This window comes from Pagrus pagrus, assembly GCF_965226575.1.
Source record: "Pagrus pagrus genome assembly, chromosome: 12".
In the NCBI taxonomy this organism is placed as follows: domain Eukaryota; kingdom Metazoa; phylum Chordata; class Actinopteri; order Spariformes; family Sparidae; genus Pagrus; species Pagrus pagrus.
The window spans coordinates 20,399,395-20,417,838 of record NC_140196.1 but is presented as its reverse complement, the minus strand read 5'-3'; the positions used below and the strand labels follow the sequence as shown (position 1 = coordinate 20,417,838).

At 40.0% G+C, this 18,444-nt stretch overlaps 3 protein-coding genes across 3 annotated transcripts; 1 reads left to right on the top strand and 2 right to left on the bottom strand.

The window, feature by feature from the left end:
* Positions 1–295: 295 nt before the first annotated feature.
* On the bottom strand, positions 296–7,680 carry LOC311266245 (uncharacterized protein). The gene is made up of 11 exons (XM_084368526.1): positions 7,591–7,680; positions 5,352–5,421; positions 4,824–4,893; positions 4,220–4,281; positions 3,972–4,123; positions 3,703–3,863; positions 2,126–2,253; positions 1,800–1,944; positions 1,352–1,454; positions 666–747; positions 296–530 (listed from the first exon to the last, which is right to left on the bottom strand). The coding sequence occupies exons 3-11, from the start codon at positions 4,888–4,890 to the stop codon at positions 456–458; spliced, it is 975 nt and encodes a 324-aa protein (XP_084224652.1). The 5' UTR covers positions 4,891–4,893; positions 5,352–5,421; positions 7,591–7,680; the 3' UTR covers positions 296–455.
* A 23-nt stretch (positions 7,681–7,703) lies between these two features.
* Positions 7,704–10,413, top strand: LOC311266244 (caspase-8-like). Its single transcript, XM_084368525.1, has 6 exons — positions 7,704–7,794; positions 7,966–8,312; positions 8,448–8,479; positions 9,185–9,290; positions 9,390–9,936; positions 10,094–10,413. Exons 2-6 carry the CDS (start codon positions 7,973–7,975, stop codon positions 10,233–10,235), a joined length of 1,167 nt encoding a protein of 388 aa, XP_084224651.1. The 5' UTR covers positions 7,704–7,794; positions 7,966–7,972; the 3' UTR covers positions 10,236–10,413.
* Positions 10,414–12,298: 1,885 nt separating this feature from the next.
* On the bottom strand, positions 12,299–18,416 carry LOC311266506 (Y+L amino acid transporter 2). The gene is made up of 10 exons (XM_084368901.1): positions 18,266–18,416; positions 17,525–18,054; positions 15,983–16,108; positions 15,749–15,893; positions 14,422–14,545; positions 14,105–14,208; positions 13,916–14,012; positions 13,622–13,771; positions 13,209–13,392; positions 12,299–13,009 (listed from the first exon to the last, which is right to left on the bottom strand). Exons 1-10 carry the CDS (start codon positions 18,307–18,309, stop codon positions 12,915–12,917), a joined length of 1,599 nt encoding a protein of 532 aa, XP_084225027.1. The 5' UTR covers positions 18,310–18,416; the 3' UTR covers positions 12,299–12,914.
* Between the last annotated feature and the right edge of the window lie 28 nt (positions 18,417–18,444).

The following is an 18,444-nucleotide window of genomic DNA, read 5'->3' as shown; positions in this document are numbered from 1 at the left end:
ATGTGAGAATTTTTGGCCAAATTCATACTTCATAACTTTGCTAACTCCAGCAGATATCTCTCCAACACAATACATAACTACCAACAAATCTAAATGCTATTTTTCTCATGTTTTTTCATGTTGTTCGAGCCCTAACCAAAGGTAATTTTCTGTCACTATGTGATGGACAATTAAGTTTCTTGAATCTTGATTTCTTCAAATTTTAGTTTCCAACAACAATTCTAACATTTTGCCCCTTTAAAATGTACCAAAACTTAAAAGACCACACAAAATGCACACCTTCATACGCTCTGCATGCATTCAACACCTTTATACAAGTTGCTATATAAATAAAGTTATTATTATTATCATTAGTTGCTGAATTGTTATGTATGAAAATGCAGAGTTAGAGCTGACCTCAGGCTTTGTTTTTACATTTGAATATGTCCTTTCCATATTGTTTTCAAGAACTCTTTTCAGGGTGTTTCCTCTGAATCCTCCACCTCTGTGATCTCCTCCATTGGCTCAGGTGACGGGGCAGGAAGGAAGATCTGAAAATATAAAACACGGACGTGCAAAAAATTACATTTTACCATTCATTTTATTTCATTTGATCTATATGAAGGACTTTGTACTTTGTTTTGAAGTGCTGAGAGTGTTTGTGTGCAGTATGGGCTTGTACTTACATTGAATGTGTCATTTTTTTCCAGGAAATGTATGTACTTAGGTGGGGGGCGAGGAATCGGAGGAAACAAGACCTTAGACACCCTGAAAAACACACACACACACACACACACACACACACACACACACACACACACACACACACACACACACACACACACACACACAATCTCTAACTCATTCTGTTTCCATTTCCACTGGATAAAATAATCATGTTGATATGTATTTTTTTCAAAACAAACAGTTGACCACAAAGTGAAACTGAAAAAGAAAGAAGAAATAAAGGTGCATCCTTTCTTTATCTTCCTCTGCATCTTCTCTCATTTAGAGCTTTTCCTGTTTGGCTATTTTAGAACTCACACGGGGGAGTTTCTGTCTCCACCTTAAGGAAGTTTAAGGTTAATGCGGTGGTTTTTCAGAGAAAAGACACGGCCGCCACCCAAACACTCCTCTCACTTCTCCTTTCTGCATTCTGTTTTCTAACTTAACTTTAGTGCTTCTGCCGCGAGTTTATGTTTTCAGATTCAGGTTTTCCATCATCTCACAGAGGCGCATAGAAAAATAGAGCACGTGTGAAAAACGGCAGCAAGTCTGTGAGGAGTTGTGTAGATGAATGGGCGCGTGTGAGAGTGTGTGGGTCACGCGTCAGTAAACAGGTGAGTCATTCAGTCACAGACAGAAACAGTACCTCTGATAGCGCACCAACAGCAGCACAGCCAGGAGGATCATGGGTATTCCAAGTGAGATTGAGACGATCACGAGGATGTTGAGTTTGTTTGATGGTTCTATCACTAAAACAGACACACACATAAAGATGATGATTATTGTACTGAGGTTATTGCATTCAAGGAAGAGAAAATTGTGTATTCCGGCTTCCAGACATCAACCAGTCAATGGAAGAAGATGATTCAACTCTGATTCCTGCAAATGCAAATTCAATTTAATCTAAATTGCAAATGTTACGTTTTACACAGCATCCCAACTATTTTGAAATCAGGGCTGTGTAAAGTCTATGTGGACTCCTGGTAGATTAGCTAATGAGCTAATAGAGATCTGAATGAAATCAAAATCAATTCTTAAGTCACCAGCTTTTGATTAAACCACTTTTCAAGATGACTTTAACAAACAGCACTCACTGACAACTTGACTCCATTCACTCCATTCATGGTTGTGATGGCAATCCTGTTGCATCCTTGTCCTCATCCTCACTCTATAGATGCGGCTGGGATCTGCATTTTGCTCTCTATAAGACAGCTTGGATGGGACGTTTTTGGGTATTTCCTGTTTTCAAAAGATAAAGATTTAGGATAAACACTCAGCAGGTTTACCTCATTTACATTGTTTTTTAGCTGATCAGGTCTGACTGCGGGAACATGTGTGTCCATGATTTATTCCTTCATTATTGCTAATAGTTTATCTTGTTAATGTGCATCAGAAAATAACACATACAGACATACTGTACCTGGTCACCCAAGTCCAGCTGGTATTCAAAGCAGTCAGAACTGACATTACTGGGGGGCGCAGCCCATGTCACCAACAGGTCTCCATCTTTGACTGACGCAGAGATGTTGGCGGGAGGAGGCAGGATCGCTGTGGCACACACAACCACATGAGCACATGAGCCAAATAACTGACAACAATTCATTTAGAAGGTCTGCTAAGGGCTCTATGGTTGACAAGGTTGGTCCACCGCTTCCTGCCCATTTTGCAGTTAGCAGTTGCTTGGACTGTTTGGTAGTATAAGCTGGAATTGGTGGCTTCCCCCTGTTCTGCTATTTCTGGTGTTGGTAGCAGAATAGCGGGATCCTGCCCTCTCTGTGTTTCTCAAGCACACAGGACCGCCGCTTTATGGAGTTTTCTATCATGATTGGATAAAGTGGGCAAGAAAATATATTTTCTCTCCATAAGCAGGTGGAGGAGAGACATTGGTTACTGACCAAACACTCTTTAACAGCGATAACTGTTGGAAGACAGAGCCATTTAACACTTATTTAAATAAGAAAATAACGCAGCTACTTCAACAAGCACAAATTCACAAAAATTGTGACTGTATACACACAGATATCTACCTGTTGATGCAGTCACATGCACACAACTTCAGAAAACATGGCAGATGGTGTGTGTGTCATATTACGTGACTTAGTTTAGACATAATGTGACTTTTTGTTTCCCACTCACTCACACCTGTTTATGCTTTGGCTACATTAAACACGTAACATATGCGGACCAGTCACAGAGTTAAAGTGCAGCAGAGTTGCGTGGGCCACAAGCAAAACAAGATGGTGTGCTTTCGTTTTCAGGATTGTGTCTTCAGTTTTTGGACTCGGAAACACTGTGAATGCAACTTTTCACTGAGTTTGTGTAATATGAGTATGTCAACATCTACAAACTACAGTAAGGTACTAAGTAACCACAAGCTGCTAGTTAGATGCAGACAGGGTGATCAAGACCCGAAGGGAAGCTGCTATTTCAATCTCTTTTGTCAGCGATATCAAAATAAGCAGGTGTCAGGAAACAATTCATAATAATAGAAACACTAAAAACCCCACTGCCAGCGAGAGCACTTTCCTGTACAATTTAATTTATCAAACTAAGTCTGTTTTGAAGGGCTGCACATGCCCGTTCATTTCATTTTACATATGTGAAGCACTTTGTACTTTGTTTCAATAAGTACTTTTTGTGTTAGGCCCCTCCCATTACTACGCCCCCTTTTAGCTGCTCGGCATGAACACACTATTCAGTTTTGGAGAAGAAATTCAAACTCAATATTTACAATATGAATGAGGTCATAGTACAAACTCAGAAATATTTATCTTTTCCATAACTGAATAAACAAGCTGTTCTCAGAGGAAAATTAGGTCCCAGAACACTGTTTAAAGCTAGAAAGGTGGCAGGGTCCGCCACATATAAACAAAGTCAAACAGTAATTTGTCTTTTAAGATTTGTTTTGTTGTCAGTCATGAAAACAAATAGAGTTTGACATAGTGCACCTTCAACAACAGCAACATACTTTCTTTTTTTTATATCTGAGAGTATTACCATGCTGGCTGATTTCATATGTGTAGGTGTAGACTGCCCAGTTGTTGTGCAGGCTTATGTTGAATTGAAGGATCACCAAGTCCTCACGCATAGGCAGGTGAAAAGACTTTGATCCGACTCTTCCCTCGGACGACTCAATCTCCATTTCGTTGTGACAAACACTGCATGATTAGACAGAGATACATGCTCAAAGCATTTCATACATTTGGTCTTACCTGTAGTGTAAATATGCATTCATATTTCTAAATGTTCATTATGTTAAAAAATACCTGATGGAGACAAAGAGCTCAGTATCCTTCTGCAAAGTGGGGAATGACCAGGAGCAGTTGACTATATTTGTCAGGTAAAGGTAGCAGGGAAAGTTCTTCGGATCACTCAAAACAGTCCACTCTTCATCAGGCTCCTGCTCTGTAGACTGAATCTGAAGGAGTTTAACAAACAAGAAGAACAGGATAAAGACAGTGAAAAAAAAAAGTTTTTACTGTGAATGTGTGGACTTTGGAAGTTAAAGTAATACTTTGATTCTCGCATCATCATCATACGTTGACTGGCAGAAATCTGGAGTGAGGGCCTCTGTCTCTGTTAAAAGAAAACATGTGTCCAGAGTTAAAGCACGAGGGGAACCAAACTTTGAGAATGTACGCGCAGTGAAGTACAATGCAAGTCCATCAAAACTTGAACATGTTGTGCAGTACACCATGCTTAATTCATCAACGTTTTCGGGTATTTTGCTTTAATAGGGTGGTGTCAGAAGCTGGTTTCCTTCCATACTGTATGCAAGGAAACCAGCAACTAACTGCGATACCGCCCTGATTAAAGCAAGTAAGCCAAAAAGTGTTTGACGTGTTAAACATGGTGCACACAATTAACTGGGGCTGGCTTGTCCAGTTGCAGACAAAACTGTGGTTTATTTGTGATTCTGGGGTGAGGGTTAGCCGAGTAGTGGTTATGGTTTTGGGTCTATGTAGTCCCCAAAAGATGCATGAATCAATGTGTGTGTGTGTGTGTGTGTGTGTGTGTGTGCGCGTGTGTGTGTGTGTGTGTGTGTGTGTGTGTGTGTGTGTGTGTGTGTGTGTGTGTGTGTGGCTGTGTGTGTGTGGCTGTGTGTGTTATTTACCCACCACTTTGTGATGCCCATAAAACCAGCAAACTGAACCAAAGTACTGAATGGACGGAAGACGGCATCATAGCCTAGAGGTTTTATACACACAGAGAGAAACATTCATGCATAAAAACACACAAGGGAGGCTTACTAATTTCCTTGGTATTCATACTTCCCCTTTTGAACTGCCTACATAGCCTGACAGCTACTAAAACATATCAATGGGCACATAATCAAATACAAACAGCTCTCCTCATACAAATTCAATATCATTCTCCTCTATGTTACATTTAATTGTTTGTTTTAACAACATACATACATCTTTCCACGCTTACAAAAGCTTTGCCCTTTTTTAACGTTTAAAGGAAGAATACGTGCCTTGCTTTGTTTACACACTCAGCTGTAGTACTCAAAAATGATAAATGGATATAGCCATGATTAGATCTTCTGGGTTTAAGCTTTCTTATGAATACATTCTATTACAAAGTCCTCCTACAGTATATATTGTAATACTGTCATTGTAAATAGCATTAAGAAGAAGCAGTACCTTCCGTTGTCCCTCCACTCAGTCACTTCTCGGAGTGCCCTCCTCTCTGACAGAAGACAATGAAACATTTCTGGGGAAGGAAGAAGCATGACGTCACATACTGTACAGAGCTTCAGGAAACCAAGGGTTTCTTCCTCTTCCCTTATTAGTATGATACACTGCAAGATCAAAAGACATTTAACACCCTGTGCTCAGCTTTTCTGTTGACATCCAGAGCAATGTGTTGATGGTAAATACAGTAAAAAAAAACTAAAGGTACAGGTAAAAGACTGAATCATTAACTTCTTAATAGAATTGGTAAAAAAGATTTTTTTCAAGTAACCAAATTAGTAACTTTTTAATGAAATGACTAACTTTCTTAGAATCAGTACCATTTTAAGTTGGGCTATTTAAATATTTAACTTATTAGTATTTTTTTTTTATTATCAAAACTGGCAACTTGTAAATTAATTGGTAACTTTTTTTGAATGTTACCAGATCTTAAACTTTTGAACACAATTTGTGACTTTAGAGCATTAGGCTTTCACTATTTTCTGTAAGTTTTTAAAGAAAATTGGTAGCTTTCGTAAAAAGAGACTGTTGATTTTGTTCCTGTAGGTTTTTCAAAGCATTTAGACATGTATATCAGTAAATTACATTTACAGATAATATAATTCAACAAAATATTTCAAAATCCACGCAGTTAAACAACTTTTGAGACTTTCTATTTGGTATGTGGGCGAAATTTTTCTGTGTGATGGGGGGCCGTGTTATCAATGACCTCTGTATTTCTAAAATCTTGCCTACTGTTGAACTGAATACATTGTACTTACTGTATATTGTAATCTAAAATGTATTTATGCTTTGGGGATATTTCTCTGAAGGATGAATAAATAATGATCAGAGGACTGACCTGGTGGGAGTCTTAACATTTCCACAAACACCTACAACTTCTATTTAAAGACCTGTTAATTGGTATGTCAGAAACATAACGTGGCTTTTGTCATTAGTGCTTTATCAAAATCGAACAGTTTTATGTAAAACATGGGCAGTGCTTGTATCAGTTATTACCAGGACTAATTTGATTAATCAAGATCTTGCTCTATTCATTGACAACAGCTGTGGGTCAAACCCAGTAAAATGCAGAATGATGTAGAATCAGCTCAGGCCCTGAGGGAGGGTCTGCAGCCCAACAGTGATAAATACCATACCACATATTTTAATTCTGTGTGTAGGTGCAGTTCCAAGAATTATCATGATTAAGTGTCTGGTGTTCAGTGGTTTACTAGTGTGAGGAAGTAAAGTACGGGGTGGTTTTCCATAGACCCATGACTGGGACAGTTGAATGGTTTTGTTAAAGTTAAAGTGGTTTTAACAAATGCATTCCTGAGGTGTAAGTAGTTCCATCTGAGGTGATTTAATGACAGTATTCACATGGTATGCCTTAACAAAACAGAAGTTCAATAGAAGAGCGTCGCAGAGCAGGACCTGTTGGCATCTCTGCAAAGTGGGATAATAGAGACAAATTGTTCCTTTAGGGATTGACAGACTAAGACATGCATCGGATGCAGTAAATGTATAGTAAGTATGTATGTAAATGTATAATACTTCAGTAAGTACATCCTGCTAACACAAATGTAGCCTGATACAGTCATGCTGCAATAAATCATATAGGTAAACCTTTATATCAACCATGGTGCTAGGCAAACGGGCTAACCTCTAACAGAGACACCACTTCAAGTTGAAATAACTGGGAACTGAGTGTTTACAATGTATATTAATTCTGTTATAGATCCAGTTTATCATATGTTCAAGTGGGGTCAATCAACGACTGATTATTATCTGTGTAATTTACCATGACAACAGGGAAATAGATAAACAATAACTAACCAACAACGAAAAGAATGACAACAAAATAAATAAAAAAACAATTGAATGTTGTTCATAAAGGTGGACAATTGCAACAAGTGGTTTGCTATACGTAGCTCGGGTAGACGATTGTGTTTCTGCTTCTGGTTTATGTCTGGTACAGAGAGAAAACCTATTTGAGGACAAAAGTAGTTCCCTGACCGGGAATCGAACCCGGGCCGCGGCGGTGAGAGCGCCGAATCCTAACCACTAGACCACCAGGGAAGGTTGCTACGAAGTACAGAGAAAATAAATTTTTGTATATACTATTTTTACTATATTGGGACCTGTACACACAAACTGCCTTGTCACTCCCGTTGTGAACCAAAGTCAATTGCCAAACTATACTTACCCTACAAACGCACACCTCACAAATGTTCATTACTACCCCGCTTTGTGGCGGATGGCGGGAAAAGAGTGACAGGAGCCGTGGCTGTGTTGGACCGCGCTGCTTCCTCGTCAGCTTCAACACGGAAGCAGGAAGTTATTGCTGAGACGAGCCTGAGTGTGGTTACAGTTCACCGAAAGTACAACTTGAAGGGAAGACTTACTGACGGTAAATTACCAAAGCTTTACTTAATTACCGCTGTTATTCTTATAGCTGTGTGTGCCAGGTAGTGGCTCTCGAGTGTTAAAGCAATGCTACTACAGTGTGTAACAACAAACTTTTACAGTCTGACATAAACCAAAAACTTTCTCCTACTGTCTTCCTGTGTCTCTGTGTCAGATTCAGCATGGAGCCCAAGCACAAAATTAGACAGAATAAAGTGGCCATTGTTGATATTTTGAGTACAGACTACATTCGTATCCTCAACAAGGTTCATGAGCAGGAGCTGATAACTCAACGAGACTACAACAACCTCAAAGACATCAAAGGATTAAATGATGAGGAGCACGTCGTGAAGCTTGTGGATAAGATAATAGATAGAGGAGAAGACACCTGCCAGGAGTTCCTGAACCTCCTGCAAACTGATGAGGACATTAAAGGCACTTACCCTGAGCTGAAGAAGATACAGTGGACCAAGACCAGCCTTTTACCTAAACCAGTCCAAGCCTCTTCAGCTGAACACAGTGGTATGTTAACATAAATCATGTTGGTATGGAGATGACTGTGTCTAGTATAAGTCATCTACCAGCCTTCTGTCTGCTTCACATGATGTTGAGTTTCATGTTTGGAGGTGTCATGCTGTTTCGCTCTGATTTCCTCAGATGGTCCGTCACAAGAGGGGAGACGTAAGGAGGTGAGGCCTTTAATCAATATTCAAACAAATCATTACATTATTTCAGTTTTGCTTTGTTAGAGAGGCACAAGAATTATCGTCACAGATAATTAAAAGACAAGTGTTCACCTCAAAGCCTTCAGACGTTGTGTTTGAGGGGGACCACAGGTGTCGTGGAAATAATAATAAAGCATGTCACATATTAATAACTAATTGTGAAATTAACCCTTGTGCCCTCCTCAAATTTACTACTCTCTGGACACCTTTGTGGCAAAAATGTACACGCACAAAGAAACTGCTCTTAAATCATACATCAACTTCACACTTATTCAAAACTACCAAACATTAAATCATTTTCAGGATTTTAACCCTTTAAAGGCCGTCAATAAGTAGTTCTTGTGAAAAAGGGATTTACAGAAACAACATAAAACAGTCGATAAGTTCATCTTTTAAATAGACATTAATGAATGCATAACTAATTCATACATCTGTTTGAAAAACAGAGTTTAAAAAAAGAAATGAATGCCTGAATGAATTACTGAGTGATGCTACATGAAATTACTATTTCTGTGACACTCATGGTCCTCCATATGTATTTACATATAAAATATTAGATTTGTAATATTGTAATATTGAATAACATTTAAACTAATAAAGAAACATCTTGAAATACAACTCCAGTTACTTCATTATGTGTTTGTGTCCAACTGTTTCCATTGTTGTTAGGATGAGCAGTACCAGCTGAACAGCCAGCCCACCGGCCTCTGCGTGATCATAAACAACGAGAACTTCATGTCTGGGGATCCAAGACGTGGAACCAACGAAGATGCTGGTATGTCAGAGTAGACAGATTCACAGGTTTTTTACTAATATCTTGTTTTTTTGGTCATTGAAGCTTAACTACATTTTTTTTAAATGAAATTTCTTGTAGAAAGTCTGGGGAAGGTGTTCAGCTGGCTGGGCTTCAGAGTGCTGATGTGTAAAGACCAAACCATGGATCAGATGGATCGGGCGCTGAAGTGCTTCGCTTCTCTCAGCGACCTCTCTCAGCTGCAGGAGTTCAGGGTTCAGGAGTGGTCCAGCAACGGATTCACTGATCTTCAGGAGGCTCCTAAACATGGCGACGCCTTCATCTGCTGTATTTTGAGTCATGGAGCGAGCGGTGTGGTCAGTGGGATTGATAGGAAGCACCTCTCCATTAAACAAATAATTGGAACCTTCAAGGCGACCGACCAGTCACCCCTCACTGACAAGCCCAAAGTGTTCCTGATCCAGGCCTGCCAGGGAAGCCAAAAACACAAGGGAGTGTTATTGAAAGATCTGGAGGCTGATGGTTCTCATTCAGGATCCATTCCTGAAGGAACCGATATTCTGGTTGCCAGAGCAACTGTTGACGACTGTGTCTCATATAGAAACAAAATATCAGGGAGCTGGTTCATCCAATCTGTGTGTCAGCAGCTAAAGGAGGGCTGTCAGAGGTGAATATATAACTCAAAATTAAGTTGAAGTTCAGTAATGTCCACCATATTTAGTATTTTGTAGATCTGATGATTTGAACCTTATCATGCAGTCTAACTGTAAAAGTCACTGAAAAGGGATATTGATGTGTTTTTCAACACTGTTTGTGGTTTTTAGGGGTGACGACATAAAAGACATCCTCCAACGTGTGAACAACGATGTGAGCCAGAAAGAGGCGGCCGAGCAACCTGGAACAGCAAAGCAGATGTCTGAAGTTACCTACACCCTGAGAAAGACACTTGTGTTGACACCACGTTAGAATTGAGGCTCACCACAAAGCATGTAAAAACAGTATAGTGAATGTCTTAATTAAGGATGTATTATCATCTCTCTTTTTTATCATTTTAAATCTTTTATATTTCCAAGTCATCACAATGAATCACTTTTATATTGTCACAGATTTATGTTTCAGAATAAATCTGTGTTTTGATTTTGAATGTGTTTGGATTTTTTTGTGTTTCATGTTTCATGGGGGAAACATTTTATCACCCTCTTACTCTTAAAAGACTGAGTGGAACAGTGATATTTGTCTGATGTGGTTTTTAGCCCTAAAAAAACCCTAAAACCTAAAGACTCTTTATTTACTATCATAAATGACAAGAACAGCAGCAAAAAAATTACATTCAAGAAGCTGGAAACAGCAAATATTTGAGATTTTAGCATTTGACAGTCATCTCTGCTGATTTCTTTAATAATGTGTTCTCTCTAAACTCATTCATTCATTCTGTACTGTTACACAGATGTTCCTCTAAACACAGCAGCACTCTGCAGATGTTCTTGTACTGCTGCATCTAGTGATGCTACAAAATCCACTGCCACTGGTTTTCACCCTAATCCATTTCTGGTTGGTTTGTTGGTTTGTGAGCGGGGATTACACAAAAACTACCAAACAGATTTGGATGAAACTTGGATGGAGGATGGGTCTTGGTCCAGAATAGACCCCCTTAACTTCTGGTGTAAATGCGGATAAAGGGAAGGAGCTAGAGATTTTTTTTCACACTTTCTTTGACCCACAAAATAATGAAGAACAGAGTGTTCAGAGCATATACACTCATACAATGTGTTATTGCAATGTGATTCCTGGTGGAGATGTTTTAATAAGTAATGGCAGGAGACAGAAAATCAGCAATAATTAAGGAGCATAATTTATCCTTTAAGTGTTTAAAGTTCAAAGTGCTTCCATTACTGAATTTGATGAGTTTTGCACTGAAGCATAAAGTCATACTGAATTCAAACAGATTCACAGTAATTGAAAAGATTGAGGGTTAAGTTTTACCTTTAATTAAACCTCATCTGTTTTCTAAATATAAGGCACAAAAATCACAAACAGTTTATGCTACATCTTACAGGTGGTACCACATATAAAAAATAAATAAAATAAAGGTGGTACCAAATATACTGGTGCACTCATTTGGCAGTAAGTAACAGCAGCAGCGTGATGTGCACCTCCTCCTGTCGCTGTCCTGTGTTCAGCTCAGGTTGGCACATTAAGACCAGGAAGACAATAATAAAAACAGCTCCACCTGGTGGAGAAGCTGCAGCCTGCTGGAGGGAAAGGAGTTTGTGAGTGACTTACAACCAATGATGGGATGTAACCAAGTATATTTACTCAAGTACCGTACTTAAATGCAATTTTGAGGAACTTGCCCTTTATTTCAGTATTTCCAGTTTCTGCTACATTGTACTTCCTCTCCACTTCATTCTGGAGCTAAATATTGTACTTTTTACTCCACTACATTTATGCAGCAACTTTAGCTTCTAGTTACTTTGCAGATTACAAACTGTACCAGAGCCAAAGTATACAGTATACATGTAAATACAAGTGTAATTTACTTTTAGTTGTAATTTTGATACTTAAGAGGAATTAATATCAAATACTATAATACTTTTATTCAAGCACTATACATAATGGAGACTTTATTTCATTTTTACTGAAGTAATACACAACATCTTTACTTGTACTCAGGTATGAATTTCGGGTACTTTTTACTGAAATATCAAGTAACGGTGCGTTAGTCACATAATTCAGTGTAACGTCAGTGGTTTGAGGCAGGTTTTGGTGCAAAACTTGAAATGGTCAAAATATGTTCTAGCAGCAACACCTACTGTGATTATGAGGTTATATTTATGAAACAAAATGTGTTAAGTTATTCAAATCAACCACTTAAAGTGACGAATGATAGCACTTAAATAAGGCATTTAACTTATATACTTCCACTTATATACAGTATGTAATCAAGCTGTAAACTTACCCCTGGATAAATTAGACATACTTCTGCGAAATGACGACGATCAGATGATCACATTTCAGCCACGTAATAGTTAGGTTCAATACATCTTATTTATTAAATGTTTCCTTCTTTCATTGAACAAATAGACATGATAGAGTAGACAAAAATGAAACAAACTGAAAAAGTGAAAAAGTGCTCATATGCACGTCTGTCCATGTGATGAATGAAATTTCCACCAGTGGGTTGAGGTCAGAAGTCCACGGAGCCAGGACCAGGTGAGGCTGAGTGAGACCTCAGTGTTGTGTGATTATTGAAAACAAGTTCAGACATAAAGTGATCAGCTTTCATCTTAACACAAGTCTAAAAAATGTAATGTGAGCTATGTGGTTTTTTTTTAAAATTATATCCTCATAGAAGATTCATTGATCCTTGTAGAAAAGTACATCACATTTTAAGAAGAAAGCAACAGTTCGTGGTTTCCCAAGTGGCCTGCTCCTTCCTGGTGAGTCATTCGAGATGTCCGGCCTTTTTTTAACCTGACCCGGCAGTGGTAATTCTCACAAACGTTGTGAGACAGCGCCTTGCCACTCTGTCCATGAAAGGTCTCGTTTTTCAGCGTTCGAGGAAAACATGAACCTCAACACGTGGACAAGAGCGAGGCCTCCGGCAGAAAGCTGACTGCTGAAGCGATGGGGATCATCTGCAGCTCACTGCGTCTTACCGCCGGCTTGTGTTTCTGTCTCGGTGTCAAATTCAGTCAGGCAGCAGTAGAGCAGCTTCTGGATGAATCTGGTGGCAAGGACTGGATGAGAAGAAGACGTGAGAGGATGAGCGAGGGACGGGAAAAGACAGATTCAGTTAAGATGACTGATAATCAAAGAGGATTGATGCTCTATGTTGAAGTCACTTCCTCTTAAGACAGTAATAAACTGATATACATTTCCCTAAATAAAATGAAAACACACGTCCTCCTGGACTCAAATAGTAATTTTTCAACTTACCGTTTAACTTGCGGATGAATTTGGGCCTCCTCTCCTCAGGCAGGTAAATGGCCACATAATAGACCGGCACCCCCGACAGTGCAATGCCAATTCCTATGAGAGAGTTGATTGTGTCTCCGTACAGAGGCACGATGACTAGGAACAGGCTGCAGAAACAGTAGATGAAGGGGAAGAACAAGGTCAGCTGTGGAGAGAAAGACACAAGTCTGGTTAGTTTGCGTGTCCACAGAGACAGTTTAAGCCAATTTGTGAAATGGAAAACATCTATCTATCTATCTATCTATCTGTCCTTCTGTCTGTCTGTCTGTCTGTCAGGACCTCAGTATTTCTAAAATCCTGGCTCCGGCCCTGCATATAGAGCATTTGCATGTAATTGTATTCAGCATGAATGTGAACAGTGAAAGGAGCAGCACCTTCACAGGCCGGTATCTGTCGGGCTGAGTGATGCGCAGGTAGATGAGTCCGGCCACAGACATACCCACATAGAGCCAGTAACTGAAGCTGAAGTAGCTGATGAGCTGGAACACGTCCTCCACACACAGGAAGATCAGACCCATTAGCCCCTGCAGACACACAGCACATAAAAGACTTGCTTTATTCCATAAGATAAGGATTCATATACTTGTGTTCCTGCACATTGTTCATTTATTACGCATTTGAGGAATCTGATGTTTAATTGGAATAAGAGAAACAGAAATGGTCCTCACATTGAACAGCAGTGCAGGTATGGGTGTGTAGCGCTCCATGTGGATCAGGCTCAGACTGTCGGGGAGGTGGCCCTCTCTGGCCCCGACGAAAAACAACCTGCAGGATCAACAAAGATGGAAAGTTATTTTAAAAAATACTCATCATGACCTGAGCCTAAAGTCCGTGCCTGTTCAGCGTTTCCTGATTACCTTGAGGCAGCGATGATAGAAGCGTTGAGCCCTCCGTAGCAGGACATGGCCACCGAAACAGGGATGATCCACTTGAATGGCCCCAGGACCGCGTTCCCAAATGTCTACTGGGTCACATTAACATGGTTGATGACACTGTGTTTTCAGGAGAGCCTATCAGTGCCTCAGATCATTATACTGTCCACATTCCACTGACAACATGCAAGCAACTTCCTTTAGTTTCTCAAGTGCAAAAGGTCTGGGGTCAACCAAGCAGAGCAGGGTTATATTTAGCAGCACAGTGAATTATCTCCCCAAAGTGGCTGTTTGTTTCTCACCACAGCAACTGCGTCACTGGCCAGCAGGGACGGCATGTCCAGAACCACATAATATGCCACGTTGGTCAACAGGTAGATGATGGTCACTATGGGCATGGAAATGGCAATGGCCAGGGGGAGATTCCTACAACAACAACAACAACAACAACAGCAGCAACAACACAGAGCGGTTTATGAATCAGTCAGTAAACATTATTGCAAAAGATCAAGGTGCAATCCAAGTCATGTGATTTTACCACTGGACTAGTTCTGTCAAATTCATCTAGATAAAACATAAAATATGAAAATCAATAACAATTGTATCTAGCTATGCTACAACAAAAGGTAATCAGGCTCGGGATGCACCTTATTGAGTTTTTCACGGACAGTTGCAGACATACAATGCTTTTCAAAATGAACCCATTCACTGGGCAAAATAACAAATCTACTTTGTTTATGTGACGATAGTATTGTGCATTTTTTTCAAATTTTGGCCACTTGGGGGCGACAGAAACAAGATGTAATGCATATTCACACATCCACCAGTTTTGGAGCATTATAAGTATGAGTCATTATTGAAAAGTCATGTATTCAAAATATTTTTGCTCTGTTTTTAGTCTCCACCAACTACTGAAGAAAATATATATCAGTTTAGCTGCTAAATGCTAAATGCTCCACTGTGTTACAAGCTAGCTGCTCTCTGTTTGTTGTTTGACTGAAAACAGCTGCCTGCTGTGGCTGGAAAAACAATAATGGAATATAACTAAGTACATTTACTCATGTACTATAATTAAGTATAATTCTGAGGTACGCGTACTTTATGTGAGTATTTCCATGTTCTGCTACTTTATACTCCACTTCATTTATTTGATAACTTTAATTACTAGTAACTTAGTAGTAACAAAACACTGATTGCAATAATCAGAAAAATTCTGAATATCACTCAACCCATAAATTACGGTAAATATATGTATAATTTACTTTTACTTGTACTTTTGATACTTAAGAACATTTAGTATCAGATACTTAAAATACTTTACTATTTGGGTGGCTGTCACTATTACCAACGTAATATTTAAACAGATATCTTTACTTTTACTCAAGTATGACTTTTGGGTACTTTATACAACACTGCTGGAAACAACGTTGATGAGAGCAGTGAGACTTGACTCACTGCAGTGAGACTACTAAAATAATAAAGCAGGGAAACCAAAACAAGGAACTGAAAGATGCTAAAAGTCCTCTGTAGAGCTGAGAGTACCTGTAGAGTCATGATGATGATTCTCTTTGGGTTTTACCACCACATTCCCTTTATGTTTATATGTCTTTGTATATACGTGTGTGTTACCTCTCTGGATTCTGAATCTCCTCTGTGACGAAGTTGAGTGTATCCCAGCCGGAGTAGGAGAACAGAGCTGAGTAGAGGGCCAAGGCTAAGGCTCCGGGATCCGTCGTCGAGCCCTCAAATGGGTTGTGGAAGCTCTTTGTTTCTCCTACACAAAGACAAGTCAAAGTTTAAAGCACACAGCCTTTTCATTTGGCGTGCTTCCTCTGATGCATTCGCACTTTAACGTAATCTTACCAGAAGATATTTTTAGGATTCCTACAATAATGATGAGGCAGAGCGACATGAGTTTGGCGTAAGTGAAAATGTCCTGGACCAGAGTCCCCCACTTCACGTAGGCACAGTTAATGAAGATGAGCATGCCTAGGGAAAACCAGAGGAATAAAGACAATGACTGAGGTGAGATCAGACGTTGATACTTGTACAAAGGCCTAATACAACTTCTACAGCTTCTGCTTTCTTCTTTGGTTGCATTTGCATAGCAGACATAGATGAATCATTCAGGAAACTAGCTGCCATCTCTCTGCCCGATGCCCAGGGAACAGAATCAGAAACTTGTCATGACTAATGACATTGCTGCTCTCTAACCTAAATACCACTTCTGGTCATTTAAATTCTCCAAAGCACAAAGCCTGGCTGTAAACCACAGTGGTATTTTTACAGGACTGGACAGCCAGTCTAACTATAGCTGATGCCAGTTTCACATTCAGAGGGTTATTGAGTTTAGTACCAGGGTGCAGTGGCGGTCCTAGCTTGCATGACGCCCTGGGCGAACCTCACCTTCAGTGTCACCTCACCTTTATTTCGGGTTACTGCTAGAATAAGTTTACATGCTTTAATCCTCACAAAATCATCAGTTTTCTCATACTATCCGGTGTATTCCCTGTTTCTGAAACGCTCTGTTCTAGCTTCTGTCTCTTTAAGGCCCCTCTCAAAAATACCCAGTCCTGTCTAATTGGTTAGCTCAGCACCGCTAACAACAACAGAGCATGTTGATGAAGGTTCTCAGTCTTCCAGGTCATTGTACTTCTAAGTGCTATGTCGTAGGCAACTGGACATTAAGTGCCAAACTAGCCAATGTGTCATAGTGTGATGTCACAAAGTCACGGAATTAAAGGCGGGTGTATTGACGAGGCGTTTCAGGATCAGTGTTTTCTGTGGGAGAAAGGAGCTTCTGTTGGCGCAGACTTTGACCTTTTCAACTTTCGGGATCTTTTACATGCACAATGACCTTGACAACACAGAGGAAAGGAGAAAAAAAAGAAATAGCATAAAAGGTCTCCTTTAATACAGCACTGCAACGATGTTCAGTTCAGGCTGATATCAATGAGATCTTATTTAAAACGCTAACTTTGGATAACAGTCATTCCTCTGTCTTGTAAATCCCTTCTGTGTGTGAAGGCTTTGACTCCACCACTAACAATTAAAACTATTATAGAGAGAGGTACTTTTTTATCTTTTTCTTCCTGCAGCAAACAAGTAAAAAAGGCTTCTTGGGGTGATAGAGAGAGGGCAAGCTGGCGTCAGGGACTGGGTTAAGGCCAAAGAGGGCATCAGAGTGAAAAATTCAAACACTAGATGGCAATAAAGTCAGTTTTCCCTGCCTGCATTTTTTTCAAACACTTGTAATTGTACACACTTTTATGTTTGATATTGGAAAATGCAGCAAAACACAGCCTAGAGTTTACAGATTAAATTATAAAAGCAATTAAATTATTAGTCAACTTTATGCTGAACTACATCTCACACATTCATTCAGAACAGAGGAGTGTTCCTTACAGAGGCAGGCTGCAGCAATGAGCCGGACAGAATCGTACGGCGCCTGGCAGGTGGGGTAGAAAGTCTCCACCAGGTAGTTGGCAAAGGTCAGTGAAATCACAGCCTGGCTGGCCGGCTCGATCAACAGGATGGATGTCCACAGACGGATGAAAGCAAGGAAGCCTCCAAACGACTCCAGGATGTAGGCGTAGCTGGCTCCAGACTTGGTGATGGTTGTGCCGAGCTCCGCGTAGCACAAAGCCCCGAACACTGAGAAGATGCCTCCGACAGCCCAAATCAGCAAGGACAGCCCGTAAGAACCGCTGAACATGAGTACACCCTTCGGTGAGACGAAGATCCCGGAGCCGATCATGTTGCCAACAATGAGGCAGATCCCATTCATGAGGGAGATTTCTCTCCTCATCTGCATTTTCTCCTGTTTGACATTATTTGGGGCCTTTAAGTCCTCGTCAGACGGAGCCCGCGATGTTGGACATATCGTCTGTGACATGACCCCTATCTTATGCCTCAGATCTCCCATGAGTCCAGTGCTGACTTGGAGATGATAGAGCAAGAATGAACATGTTATATAGATGTAAATATGACAGGATTTTCTTAAATATACTTTTCTTTAATGTCTACACACCTCCAGATTGAAATATCTTAATTGCTACCAATGTCTCAAATCTCCCAGTAACATTTTCACCACACTACTCTTTATACATCCAGACATAAGATGTATGAATGGATAAGTGAACTTACTTTATTTGCAGATGATCGACAGGTATATCTGTTCCTCTGAGCATGTACAGCCTCCGTCAGGTCCCTGCTGCTCCTCTGAATGATAGGACCACGGGTGAGATCACATCAGAGTGGTAGCAACAGGAGGTTCGATGTTGCAATCCCTGCAGCCCAGCACAACCACAACGAGTGTTTTTCCA

Excerpts from the sequence above, each read along its gene's own strand:
- LOC311266244 (XM_084368525.1), top strand. The coding sequence starts at position 7,973 with ATGGAGCCCAAGCACAAAATTAGACAGAATAAAGTGGCCATTGTTGAT. Across the intron at positions 9,291-9,389 it reads TGGAACCAACGAAGATGCTG|AAAGTCTGGGGAAGGTGTTC; the intron begins GTATGTCAGAGT and ends AATTTCTTGTAG. Across the intron at positions 9,937-10,093 it reads CTAAAGGAGGGCTGTCAGAG|GGGTGACGACATAAAAGACA; the intron begins GTGAATATATAA and ends TGTGGTTTTTAG.
- LOC311266245 (XM_084368526.1), bottom strand. The coding sequence starts at position 4,890 with ATGATGCCGTCTTCCGTCCATTCAGTACTTTGGTTCAGTTTGCTGGTT. Across the intron at positions 3,864-3,971 it reads GAGCTCTTTGTCTCCATCAG|TGTTTGTCACAACGAAATGG; the intron begins GTATTTTTTAAC and ends CTAATCATGCAG. Across the intron at positions 531-665 it reads AAAAAAATGACACATTCAAT|ATCTTCCTTCCTGCCCCGTC; the intron begins GTAAGTACAAGC and ends TTATATTTTCAG.
- LOC311266506 (XM_084368901.1), bottom strand. The coding sequence starts at position 18,309 with ATGCTCAGAGGAACAGATATACCTGTCGATCATCTGCAAATAAA. Across the intron at positions 16,109-17,524 it reads CATTGCTGCAGCCTGCCTCT|GCATGCTCATCTTCATTAAC; the intron begins GTAAGGAACACT and ends GGTTTTCCCTAG. Across the intron at positions 15,894-15,982 it reads AATCCTAAAAATATCTTCTG|GAGAAACAAAGAGCTTCCAC; the intron begins GTAAGATTACGT and ends GTCTTTGTGTAG.